The sequence below is a fragment of the Vulpes vulpes genome, chromosome 7, assembly GCF_048418805.1.
Source record: "Vulpes vulpes isolate BD-2025 chromosome 7, VulVul3, whole genome shotgun sequence".
In the NCBI taxonomy this organism is placed as follows: Eukaryota; Metazoa; Chordata; class Mammalia; order Carnivora; family Canidae; genus Vulpes; species Vulpes vulpes.
In genome coordinates this window covers 109,588,794-109,602,844 of record NC_132786.1, presented here as the reverse complement: position 1 = coordinate 109,602,844, position 14,051 = coordinate 109,588,794, and the positions used below count along the sequence as shown (strand labels likewise).

The following is a 14,051-nucleotide window of genomic DNA, read 5'->3' as shown; positions in this document are numbered from 1 at the left end:
TGTCTGAGGATGACTCTGATGGGTTTTATAATATCTTTAAATTGCCTCCCACAAAGTATTTTATATTTAGTATACTATCCCAGGTGGTCGCTATTTGGAAATCCAGTCTGCTAACTATGAGGAACCATAAACACTTTCATGAATAGACCCCCATTGTATTGCCTATTTGTGAAACAAAAGGATTAATTCTCATAAATGGAAGCCCCATAAATACTGTTTAGAATTGTCATTCTTTCTATAAAACTGTGGACTGAAATTAGTCATCATTAAAAAAAAATGAAGGAATTGTTCAAACCAGCCATTAGTGGGAGTCTTTGGATAGTTTCAGTAAAGGTAACTATCCGTAAGGAGAATTTGGTTTGAAGATTCAACTGATTTCTGGAGACAGTAGAGCTCAAAATGGTCCCTGAGAGTGCATCTGCCGGTTAATCTTTTTTTCTTTTTTGTTCTGTAATTTGGATATTGGCCTCATTTTTACCACATTCAGATTGTTGAAATTTACAGAGTCTGTGTCTAGAGAAGAGTCTTACGTGGGTGATGTTACTGGGAGAGAAGGCTTTAGAGGAAATAGGAAGAACCTCTGCTCCCTGGGAGCAGGTGTATTGATTTAAAATTACCCTGCTTTCTGCCAGAAGGAGGTGTTGATAAGAGCTGGGAGGAAGGGCGTAAGAGAAGAGAGAGGGAAGGAATACTACTAGATTAGATGGGGGAAGGCTTAGAAAAATTAGACTGAAGTTAAACTTGGCAGAAGATAGAGTTTTTGTTCTGGCTAAATATACGTGGGGAAGAACGAAGTAGAGAGCTAGAGCAACGCTCTGGATAATTCAATTAAAAAATTCTACCCCTCCCCTAATTATAGGGATGTATCTGTGAAAAGTAAGATTTTTGTCTTAATCCCTTGGATTTATCCCCACTTGGGCAGTGTTGCAGATATTAAGAAATATTTTTGTTTTCAGCCTTTCTCCCTGATGTTTATCTAAATGGGAGCCAGGCTCCCAGGAAAGAGGTCACAAAAAGCTCTTCTATCCCTACCGCATGGTTTTGCTGTACTTCTGACACAGCAAGTGGTTGTAAATACATGAATAGAGGGATAAATAATTTATGCAGAGAAGTACTACCTGGACTTCTACAAGCAGAACATTTACTTTCTATTTTCTTTCGCTAAAAACCTTTTCCATATTTTGTTGCTGGTGCCAGGGATTAGCTCACTGCCTCGCTTTAAGCGAGAAGGAAAAATAATGCCTGGTCTGCTCAAAAAAAGCCTTGCTTTCCAGAGGAAGATTTTGGCTTTCTTTGGGGAGGGGTTTCTATTTGGGTGCCTGTTGGACAGTAATTTGAGTGCTGGAATTTTTAACTCAGGCCCAGGAGAGAAGCAGGCATGAACAAGAGATTTGGATTTCTGGATTTCTGTGTCTGGCCAGCTGTCTGCAGGCAGACAAGGGGGCTGGGGAGGGAGACAAAGTAGAAACAGGGCTTTGGGGATGTGGGAGCCTGGGTCATGGTGTGCCCTGGCTGTGTGAATTGAGGTGGGGGGCATCCTGTGGGCTTGGTTAGTTTGTATTAAACCTTTGCAAAGATTTCTCCTCTTCTCAGTGCCCAGCCAGCTCTAGCCAGAAACATATTTGCTTCCAGGAATGAGTTAAACATTGTCTTATTTACAGCCCTGTTTCAGATTAGCATTCTCTCATCCTTTGGATTCACCATCTTTACCCCCAAACTTCGCTTCATCATTTGAATTTGATCTCGTCACTTTGGGTTAGACATATCACAGTTTTGTGCTTTGGGGATTGCCGACTACGAATGTGATTTTCCTTTTCTAAGAAGGCTAAATGGGAGGGTGGGAGTCTGGGGGACACATTTTCCCCAGCTAAAAAAACAGGCAAAAAAATTCTCTTAGAAGATTTAAACAAAAACAATCCTTTCCTAATTCTTGGGTTATTCCAGGTGAAAGTGAGTTTATGTCATTTCGCTATTTTTTACTTTTTGTATTGCCTTGGATCTTTGGCCAAGCAGGAAAATAGAATCGTTGCCCACATGGATTTTCATTCTGTAGCTCATCAGTTAAGAAATATCTGAGCTACGAAGGGAAGAGAATCTCTCACTTACTCTAATATCTTTTCCCCCTCCCTAATACTCTGCCAGAAGGTGCCAGGAGACTGCCGTTTATACACATTTTCTTATTGGCATTTTCTTGTTCAAAATATGAGAAGTGCCATCATGCAGTCAATATATACATAGCTTTGCAGGCCTAGGTTTTAATGTATGTAACATGGAAATGAAATCACTGGTAGGAATAAGAGAATGTATACAAGGACCTTCCATTCTCAGCAACATAGAGTAGTTCATACAAGTGATTTAAGACGTGTTCAGAAGTTTCTAGAGATATCCTGTTCTGTTCAGTCTATACCCCATATGCCAATGAAAAACAAAACTAAGGATCAGATGATCATTCAGGTCCTTACTCATTTCGTGGGTATTTGTGACATTCTATCTTAGTCTCCTGTCCCGAGAGGGAGCTACATGTGACCTGAACTCCTGAGAACATGTAGTTAACTCCATTCAGTTAACTCTGAGTCTTGCTGTGCACTTTGCTTTTCTGAGCCTGTCCCCCAATCTCTTCTTGCTTGAGGGAACTGAGGGCCAAGAACCAAGATTTCCAAAGCTGTCTGTGCATCGGCAGCAGTGGTGACCTTGGTAGGGGAGGATGGAGACGGGATGTGACGGGATCTGGACCAGAGTGAGTCATCATTGCCTGGAAGCGCCGGAGAACACCAAAGGCAGAGCTAGAGTCCTCACTGTGCATGTACAGTGGTTGTGTATTCAACTTCTAGTACCAGAAAACCTTCTTGTGCCCAATTGGGAGGTATCTTGCTGTCAACTTTGAAACTGAACACAAGTTTTTGTTTTTTTTTTAAGCCAACAAGCCAGCTTGTTTGAATATTAAGCCTATTTATAAACCTCATTTTTGCAGCACCCATATGGCTCTTACTCAAAGATACTCACTTTAAAAAAAGGAAATACTGCCAGCCTCTTCATAATTTAACATCAGTGCTTAATCAACTCTCACTTATCCTGGCTATCAGGAATGATTCCCAAATCATCTGTTTGACTTTGGAGTATGTGAAACTTACATTTATTTGATTGTGGGCATGCCCAGTACTTCGGGAACCCGTAGCCATCCAAAAGCAAATAAAACCCTTCAGAAACATCCTCACTCCCACCTCATTGCTGTGTCTTACGGTTCCCTTGCTGTCTGTGCTCTGCTCTCAGGCAGGTCCAGGTTTATAGTGGACAGAATTACCCCTTTTATGCTTGCTTAGTTTCATCTTCTCTCTCCCTGGCTGGGGCCAGGAGAGGTAAGATGAAGTTCAGAGTCTAGAAGCCTCTGCAGATGACACAGCTGTGGAGAGCTTTGGAGAACTTTTAAAATATTGGGGTGGAGGTGGGGGTGGGGGTGAGTGCTCTTTGCTCTTTGATGATGCTCCCATCTCAGTCTTCACTTCTCCAAATGTGATCAGCTAGATATAAAAGGATTGAAGCCTTTGGCGGAGATTTTCCAACTGCTGACTTCCTGTTTTTTACAGTACATTTACACACACACACACACATACACACACACATCATTTGGTAGTTCTTGGGCAATCCATGGTTCCATAGAAACATTCCAGACTTAAACAGACATTGATTTTTAGTGAAGAGCAGGAGTCTTTTAATTTGCCTAAGAAGTAAGTGGATGTGGACTGATCAATTCTGCTTACGGTACATCCTGTCTCTGCACTGAGTTACAACTCCTGGAAGGTGCTTAGGGATTCTGGGAAGCAACTTACTGGGCTTCTGTTTTTAGGGAATTGTCATTGATTAAAAATAATCTTTTTTTTTTTTTTTTTTTTTTTTTTAAAAAGACTTTGTTTATTTGAGAGAGAGAAAGCAAGAGAGAGCACAAGCAAGGAGGAGAGGGAAAAGCAGGTTTCCTGTGAACAGGGACACCAACGTGGGACTCAATCCCAGAACCCTGAGGTCATGACCTGAGCCAAAGGCAGCGGCTCAACCGACTGAGCCACCCAGGTGCCCTGATAAAAGAATCTTTATCAAAAGATAACTTTAGCTATTTCTAAAGATTATTGTGGTGTCCAGTTCATAAGGACCCAATTACACTTTTTTTTCTCCTGCTTTCTCAACAATGGCCCTACTTAAACATTAGAAGGAAGTGTATCATTCTGCTAGGTTAACTGAGATCACAGAGAGAGTAGGTGGCAGGCTGTATAGCCTGCAGGGCCTCTTGGGCCTGGAGGGAAAGCTGGACAGCTTCAGCTCCACCTCCTCTTAGCAGGACTCTGATTAGCCCTGCTTTCTTTGTGGTTTAAGTGTTCTAAGATAAGAAGAATTTCAAGTATTTAAATTTTTTTTTTTTTTTTTTTACTTTTAGAAAGCAATCTGCAGCCTTTTTTCTTTACTTCTTTAATTAATGAAAGGCTTTTTTTTTTCCCCCAAACAAAATTTGGAAATCTGAATTAAAATACCATTATTATTCATGCAGTACTGTTATTAATACGGTAGCTGACTCTCAAGCCCTTTTTGGGTACCCAGCACTGTGCTAAAAGGCTTTCCGTTGTCGTACATTTGATTGTCACGGCATCTTATGAATTGAGTGTTATTGTTACTTTTACAGATAAGGAAACTGATGGTTGGGAACATGACGTCAGTTGCTTAAGGTCATGTAGCTTATTGGACACAGTAAGTTGGAGGAGGCTCTGAGCTCAGACAAGGAATCTTAAGCATTATGCTGTAATGCTTCTCCAAAGAGTGCGGAGGGCTGAACCTGTTCTAGGGAACAGTTGGCAAAGGGCTGCCCAAGACCTTCATGGATGCAGTTTCCTCGGCCTTGGCCTTGTGCAGATGACCAGTCTTCTGCAGAGCGTGAAGCCATGCTGTCTCCATCTCTCATACTTCTAGCTTTGCCAGATCCCAGAGCATAACGGCTCCTGGTCATTCTCTTAATTTTTACATTGGCTTAGCCCAGCTATGTGAATCTTCAGATTTGTGATGTGTTGCTTCAGGTTTCAAAAAAATGGTAAATATGAAGTAAGTTTGAAAAACCAAAACAGAACATTTAAAAACATTCCTTTAGTCTTTCAGGTTATGAATCAGGAATAAATTCTGTTGAAGTTCTTAAAAACAAAAGGCCAAAAATAAACTGGGTTCTTTTCCAGCTCATTTCCTGCATTTGGAAGGAAGGACACCATTTGTTTTATTGTTGTTGGTTTTGTTTGTTTTTAGGTCTAGTGTCTAAAGTTCCCTCTTGGCATCCTTTGACTTTTTTGCATAATTCTCTCAATTTACTTTGAAGGCTTCAGAGTTTGCTTCCTCTCTCAACCAGTTAAAGGTTCTGTATCCTTAGGCGAGTTACTTAACCTCTCTGAGCCTCACTTCTATCAACTGTGAAGTGAGGTAGACATCCCAGGGTCCGTAGGTATCAAAGTGAGTTAATTTGTGTGATGGGCATGAAACAGGATATGCTCCACAGCCCACTGTCATTGCATTCCTCCTGTGTGTAGAAAACTATGACTGTGGTAGGCGTCCTCACCGTTCATTGTAAATCATTGCTAAACAGAAGGAAAATGAGTAGAAAGACAGTATTTTTTGATCAGCTTCCGGATAAATTCACTTATTCATTCTCCAGTAATATATCGAGCAGCTCCCATTTGCTAATCACTGTGTAGGAAAGAGAGAAACACCAGCAGGTAGCAGACAAGCCATCATTGCCATCAGTGTAACAGATTGTACCTGTCTGGAGTAACAAGTGCAGTGATGTAGGTGAGCTCATACCAAAGGGGTACTGTGCAGTTTGGGAGACTATGGAAGGTCTCCAGGAGGAAGTGATGTCTCAGCTGAGAGCTGGAGGATAAGTAGGGTTCCTTCAGTCCTCACTCGTCTTGCCCAGTCCAAATGATCTGTGAGCTGGATCTTGAGTAGGATAATTTCCATAGAAGTAAATTTTCTCTTGTACTTTAAGTGTTCACGTTTCAACTCCAATTTAAGATGACCCTGTTTGGATTGGGTCTATCTTGATTCTGAAGCTATCTGTGTCTAAATGGGACAAAATGGGAAGAGAGAACTTAGGACTATGATGCCAAGCATGCATCTATGAAGGTGGGGAGTGAGTGTCAAGAAGGTGGATTATACTAAAAATCAGATTTTTGGTCTCTCTTTGGGTCTGCCAAATGTACAGCCAATATTTTATAAGTGTGAGTGACAGCTGCATATGATTCATTTATTTTGCCAACAGACATGTGTGCCACCCATGTGCCAGTTGATGTGGAAGCCCTTGGAGTAGATATACAGATCCATATAACAAGACCCCTGGCTTCAAGAAGCTCAAAATAAGGGGTAAAGGGTCCTAAAAATTTTTTAATGCCTACATGGCATGCATGTATGTGGCAAATTCAAAACACTGTGTTCCTCTGAGATCGGTCCTTCTATTTTACAGATGTGGGTACTAAAGCTTGATTTAGCATAAAGCATGCCTGAATTTGCACAGCTGGGGTGGGATTGGATTTTGAAGCCAGTCTGTCACATTCCAGAGCCCTCTTGTCTTTCCACATAATCAGAGATGAGACAAAACAATGCCAGTGGTGACCCCTTCTCCCAGATATCATCTTTTTTAAAAAAGTATAAATTGTGTCATTTAACTTTGGCCTAAGCACTTTTCAGCCTTGTTGCTTGCTATCTTCTTCCATATCTGGCTGGGCTGGGCTGTGGGTGGGCTGGTTTGAGGTCACTAGACATGCTCTCCTTACCAGCTTACCTCATATTTACGTGTTTCTCCTTCTGAAATCCCAGCCATCAATCAAGACCACCTTTTTCACAAAGCTTTCTGAGCCTCCCCCCCTTGTACCAATTGGTATCATAAAGTAACGCTTTAGGTACATGTCTTAACTTCCATTTTTAGAATTCAGATTCTTTTAGAGAGTGAATTTTAACAGTGCCATTATGTGGATTTACAATGTATGTTAAGTGCTTGTTACTAGTAGGTGCTGAAAATGGAAGCCTTCCCTATTTTTGTCCATCTTTGATTGTCTCAGTGCTCCCAGCAGTGGCTTTGTATGGTTCTTGGCAAATTCTGGGAGAATTCTGTGGAAGCCAACAACAAAGATTGTCTTCTTCTGACCTTTGAAGGTAGATAGAATTAGTTGGACTTCTGGTTTGAAGCCAGGGGCATCCATCTGGCCTGCCTGCACCCCCCTTGTCTTTGGTCTTTGCATACTCTCAAAGTGTCATTTTTTGATCTCACCTTAAGAAACTCCTTAGTCCAGTATTTTTTTTTTTTTTGTTCTTGTTTGTTTGTTTTTAAGATTTTGTTTATTTGAGAGAGAGAGCAAGAGTGAGAGCATGAGCAGGGGTAAAGGGAGGAGGTGGGGGAAGGGAGTAGGGGGAAGGGGCAGAGAAAGACAGAAAAGCAGACTCCCTGCTGAGCAAGGAGCCTGAAGCAGGGCTTGAACCCAGGCTCAGGATCTTGACCTGAGCTGAAAGCAGATGCTTAACCAACTGAGCCACCCAGGCACCCCTTTAGCCCAGTTTAGAAGATAGTAGTCCTAACAAAGGCCAAGGGCACAGGCCACACCTATAACTCACTGTACTCCATGCCTGTAGTGAAACCTCTGCCCTTGGCTACTGCCTGAAGAAGGATCTGTTATTGCTGATGGGGTCCAGGCACAGCTTTTAGAGGGGGTGCAAGGCACCATTTTAGGCTCTAGGTTACCATGGGGAACCACACAGAGAATCTGCCTTTGTGGAACTGACATTCATGTGGGTTGTTTTGTTTATTTCTTACTATAAGGTCTTGAGAGAGGTTCTCCAATTATTCCCACTTAATAGATGAAGAAATTGAGGCTCAGAAGGTTTGAATAACTGGTCTCATACTAAGTGCCAAAATCAAGACTCGAACAGTTTGTTCTAAAGCCCAGGCCTTAACCCACTCTGTTAGTTGACCTTCCTCTCTTTATATATGGCATAATTCAAACATACAAATATCTTTATATATTCATATATGTATATGTCTATATATGTGACTACATATATGTATAAAATAATAGTAAAAATAATAAATATAAAAGCAGTGATCCATTAATCTACTACCCTAGAGTCATGGTTTTCAATCTGGTGTTTCCTTTTAGATAAATATTTGATATATTAGGCAAGATCACCTTGTAGGTTTTATGTTGCATGCTGCTTTCTTCACTTAACACCCAATGCCACTATGCATATGTTTATTTGAACAGAGTTGTAACAGATCATAGTGATTCTGAATTTGAAAATCCTTTTAAAAAATGTGTAACTTACAGCTCAATGAGCAAATTAGTGCCTTGGCTTTCTGGACGCAGTGACTGTAATGGGAACGCAGGTGTGGAACTAAAGACACTTGGGAAGCAGAAGGATGCATTTTCCTCTCCCACCACTTTCTTTCCTTGAATCTCCTCCAGTAAAGAGCCTATTCAAACTCTTTTTGAGATACTTCAGAGTGTGGAAAAAATGACACACACGTGAAAACCATTGAGATATTGGGATAAGAAACTTGATGGCCACTTTGCCATTGAATGCCACTATGACCTGGGTGAGATAGCCAGGGCAGATGTTATCTCCATTTGATAGATTAAGAAGCCCTATGCCCTACTGGGGCATTTGCCCAAGGCTAAATAGTCTAGTGGACTAGAACTCTAGCCACTTCTGCTCCTGGGGAAGTCTTCTTCTAGGAGACTAGCCCACAGCTGAGCCATTAGCATGTTCCTACTGCTTCTCTTACCACTTTTGCTTCTAGACTTTCTCATTGTCCCTTTCCTCCCTTCTTCCTTCTCTGAAGAGCTTATGTCTGATCTTATGACTTAGCTGCATGATTACTCTTTTTCATTGTAAAAGGCATGTCCGTAAAGGGACTTCAGTGCTATATAGTGGAGGTAGTAGTAATAATAGTGACAAAACAAATAGCCAGCAGTTATTGGTCATTTAATGTGTGCCAGACAAAAGAAATGCTTTACAGGACCCTGTCCAGTTACCCCTCACCAACTCCATGAACCTAAGAAGTGGAAGGGCTGAGATTTGAATCTGGGTCTTGCAGTCTTTAAACCTTGATCTCAACCCAGATACTATAGTACCCTCAAAGGGAAAGAATGAACATAGGAGGGCAGAGGCATTGAGCTCTGGGGATGCTATTTTTAAGACTGGTTATATGCATCTGACCACAGTATCACACAATGATCCCAAACTTGTAGCTGTGCTTTGAAACTCATAAGCCTCACAAAAAGAACCTACCACAAAGTTTTCCCCTTCATGCCCATCCCTGCTGAAGTTCTCTTTTCTAACTCACTGCCTGCCACAAATTCTTTTCTGATGTGTGTTTATGCTTCTTTTCCTACAGGAGGAAATATAAGAAAACATCCCAGAGGTAAGAGTATCTTTCTGAGAAAGGGGAGCTGGTTGGTTGAGTCATTTGTGGTGCAACTCTTCGCAAGCCTGGCTCATGGTGGATGTTCAGTGTAATGAACAGTCTTTTGGTTCCTTCTCAATAAGCTGCCTGCTTCATCTTTGGATCACTAGTGCTGCTGTAATTAAAAATTGACTGCAGACATTTAATGTGGCACCCATGAGTGTATACCTTCTTGTAAGAGTGGATCTCGTGGATGAAAAGGCTTATTAACTGTATATCTGCCTAGTGATTTTACTAAAACCTCAACCAGAGAGGGGCTGGGCTGGCAGGTGTTGAAGGTTTATGGATGAGAGCACAAAAAGCGCCTTTAAGTACACTTTTAGTGTTTGAATTCTCTTTTGCCTGTAATTCCTATTTGCCTGATTCTTTGATAAAATGCTGTAGAGCCCAAAGCGTAGGTACAAATTCCTGTAAGGGCACTAATGATCTTCTTAAAAATTTAACCATGGAAAGGGTAATTTAAAGTAGAATATCATCCTTTATCATCCTCCATTACTTCATTTTATTGAGAAGAGTTTGGAAAGCACATTCCAAAGAAATAGAGTTGCTCAGATCTTTTGTTTGCCAAGCATTAGAAGCCCATACAGTTCAGTCTGAAAGTCTAGTGTCTGCTTTTCATTGATTGTATTTGATTTTGATATTATGACATTAAACATATTATAATTAGATAAAAAAATCACCAATTTTTTGGTGCAAAAAAACAGTTTTGTGCAAACCAACCGGATTGCACAAAAACGCAATCCGGTTGGTTTCAGGAATGTTATTTCAGATGACTGCTTTAATCTTACCTTTTCTAATGAGCATCATCTCATGACAGAGAGTCCTATCCTGTGGTTTCCAAATGAAGTCAGTAATCCAGAATAGTAGTGTTATAGTTTGATATGCAGTGTAGAGGTGCACACATCATTGAGAGGAGATGAATAAAAGCTTAGGGCTTCCTATACTTTTCTAAATATAGTGGGTTTATACAGATGGCTGAATAATTCTGTCTTGTTCAGGCTCATTGGGTTCATGGTAGTAATTGCATGTGAACCACTGAACAGGATGTAAATTAATCACTCAGATTAAAGGGCATAATAGTCTTCAGTAGTAAAAGGTAATTTATCATTTTTATATGTAGTTAACCTGGGTATGAAATATTTCAAAGTTGCTTCAATTTTATTTTAAGAAGAGATAAATAGACAGGTTAAAGGGAATTTTATAAGAGAGTGGCTCAACCCTGACAAGTTTCAAATTACTATGTCGATTATTTTTGAAAGCATATTTTTGCATATCTTACATGAACTTATTATTATGTCGATGTAATAAAAAAATAGACTGTCTTGCACCAGCTTCACTGAAGTCATGTAAAGTACAAATTAATAGTGGTTGGTTTGAGCTCTTCTATTTATAATCACATACATATTTGCATACGAAATCATCCATGTCTACCAATCTTTCATTGATAAGAAACCATCCCTAAACTCATGGCTTGAAACAACCATTTTATTCTGCTCACAGTGTTACAGGTCAGGAATTCAGGAAGGACTTGGCTGAGTGATTTGAACCTGACCCAGTTGGAGTGAGCTGTGGCTACTTGAGATGGAGGGTCTACTTCCAAGATTGCTTCTTCACTCACATGTGCAGAGTCTTGGTGTTCCTTGTGTCTTTCTCTCTTTGTACACATACCTTTGATCCTCCAGCATGGAACTCGGACTTCTCACTGTATGCTGGTCTCAGGGTGATTGCTGGCTTTCTAAACTATGTGTTGCAACAGATGAGACGTGGAAGATGCTGCTCTCTTAATTACAGCCTGGGCCCTGAAATTGGTGCAATGTCACTTCTGGTGTATTTTATTGGTCAAGGTATCACAGAACCCACTCAGAATCAAGAGAAGGGGGGACATAGAGTATGTCTCTTAATGGAAAGATGTTGAAGAATTTAAGACCTTCATTTACTGAATTTATACCCTTTTTTCAGAATGACTTATTTGAGAGCTTTTCCAGGGATCTGTAAATTTGGATTAAGTGGATACTTCATTTGATGAGTGGTAGACACTTTTAGGTATGTCTTGATGCCTCTGTCAGATATTGGTCTGTTTCAGTACATGCTTGTCTATTTGATGATTCATTCAGACTAGGGGTAGCTTGGTTCCTTTTTCACATTAGGGGTAGACATACTAGTGTGACCTCAATGGATTATTTGAGTGTAGTCATTTGGCTTCAGTTAATAATTAGATAAAGCTGGTGGCTTCATGTAGGAAAACTAAATGACATAAATGTTATATTAAAAAGCTTTAGATCTCATAGGTTTGCCTTGGATATGAGGGAAAAGAGAGCTCAGGATACAAAAATAATCTACCTTTGTTTAAACTTCTTGTGTGAGGCTTCATTTAATTTCACTTATGTATTTATTCACCTTTCAAAGCCATGTTAAAGAAAAAAATCCTCTGGCTTTCAAAGTTCTCATCATCCTATTACAAATCAACTGAGCTAGGTATCTTTTTAAAAATAGTTTATCAAGTACTAGGCAGATCTTAGTAGCCCAAGAGTATGTTATGATAGTGATTCTTCTGAATCTCACTGTTAGTATTAAGGGAAAGGTACTCTTCTAAGACCAGAATTTCAAACAAAAGAATGATGTTGTAAAAACTCTTTACTGGGTTAGCAGTGGCACCAGTAGGTGGAAGATAAGCTTCTCCCTGCACAGAATCCCTTATTGGATTAGGCTTTAAATCAACACAGTTAAGGGGAACCATCCTTTTGCCTTGTGATTCAGTCTTGTCCACAAAGGTCAGTCATTCCAAGAGATTTGTTGAAGTGGTGACATGGTAATTTGACACCTAGAGAGGATTACCTAGGAGACCTGCTTCCCCCTAAAATTCTCATCAAATGGTTTTTAATACAGCTGCAGCTTCAAGTTATCATGTCTGGCTCTGAGAAGTTTATATCTTTGAGAAAGAATGCCAGATTGTGTACAAAATAATCACAAATACATAGAAGTAATCTAATACTTCCAGGCTGCTGCTAAAGAAAGGAATTGCTATCAGAGATGGTGTTATAAGCCGAATCTGTGTTAGAAGTGCTTCCAACACCTCTGTACACCCACACCCCTATTTTAGTATGCCTGGAAATGCTGTGATTGGGTCAGCAGAGGTACAAATAACGACTTTTCCACAAACCTCAGTGTCTGGACGGCAGATACGTGTCCAGTTTTCATGTCTGGATTGGTGAAATACTTAGGTCAGAATGGTCAGGAGTTGGAGTTTTAAGCCACATCAAAGAGTGATAACTTTGTTAGAATAATGGTTTTTGTTGATTTATCGGTTATTAATTCTAGCTTGCTTGGTTGGTTGGTTGCTTGATTGTCAAATCTTAGCTCTGTTTAGATGGTGTAAGAAGTTCTGGTTCTGGCTATCTCTGATTTACTCATTTTATAAATCTAGACATTCTGTGATCAAATAGCTTTTTGATAATCAAATCAAGATTGGTAGTCACCTGTTTTGAATCCCCAAAAACTTAACTACTAATAACTTATACTGCTAAGTACAAGCTTTACCAATAACATAGTCAATTAACACATATTTTGTATGTTATATGTTTTATATACTGAAATTCTTAAAATAAATGGAGAGAAAAGAAAATGTTAGTAAAAAGGTCATAAGGAAGGGAAAATACATTTATTGTACTGTATTTAACAACAACAAAATATGTATGTGAGTGGACCTGTGCAATTCAAACTTGTGTTTTTCAAGGGTCAACTATACAAGAAATTGCCTCTGTGAAGAGGTATGTGGTTTTGTAGTTAAGATACATATGAACAAAAATAATTAGAATGTAAGTGCTATAATAGATATAAGTATTGAAGGTCATTGGAAACAATTGGGTCATTTGGGAAGATATTTACATTATTATATACTCTTCTCTCACTAGATCACAAAGAGAGCCTATAGTATTGCTTCTTATTCACAGTCCTTGGAAGTATGGGTGTATTAAAGTCTAATAGGATAGCTGAGAATTATTTCTCTCTGTTTTCTTCATGTTTTCAGTTATCTTAAAAATGTATGTTTTGCTGATTCTTTAGGTTTTCTCTCAAAGGGGCAAATATTTCAAAAATTTTCTGGATATTCGGAGGAAGACAACAAAGTGGATATCGCACATATAGATAATGGAGCAGCCTCTATCTTTTGCAAGGCAAAACAAGGAGATATTTTTCCCTTCAAGTGTCTAATGCCTTCTTTCACTTGGATTTTTATGTGGCTTAGTAATCACATTTGATGAGCTCAATAATTGATTAAATCCAGCAAATGATTCCCTTAGTCAGGTCTGCCTTTGCTGTCACGAATCAGCATGCTTAATGAGTCATCAGCAGAACCACCACCTTGCTGTTAATAATAGATTGTCATTTGTGTGTGTGTGGCGGCGGGGGGGGGGGGGTGGGGGGGGTGGGGGGGGTGGGGGCGGAGAAGACCAGTGGATCTCCCCCTTTGGGAAGGCTATCTGCCAAGCAATTATATCCTTGTGTGAGCAAGTGGATCTTCTGCTGAGCTGGGCCCGTTCCTCATTCTGGGGACATAGTAAGACTCATTGGT

At 40.0% G+C, this 14,051-nt stretch overlaps 1 protein-coding gene across 15 annotated transcripts in view; it reads left to right on the top strand.

The window, feature by feature from the left end:
- Window positions 1-14,051, top strand: part of PDE1C (phosphodiesterase 1C) — a 570,553-nt gene that overhangs the window by 288,171 nt on the left and 268,331 nt on the right. For 7 of the 15 annotated variants that reach the window (XR_012002743.1, XM_072764671.1, XM_072764667.1 and 4 more), the window contains one exon: window positions 9,413-9,439. The exons of the other annotated variants lie outside the window; for them this stretch is intronic. Coding sequence is in view for 6 of the 7 variants with exons in the window: in XM_072764671.1 (XP_072620772.1) it covers window positions 9,413-9,439 (27 nt within the window). In the remaining variant the exon portion in view is untranslated. The remainder of the gene's footprint in view (window positions 1-9,412; window positions 9,440-14,051) is intronic. 15 annotated transcript variants of the gene reach the window in all.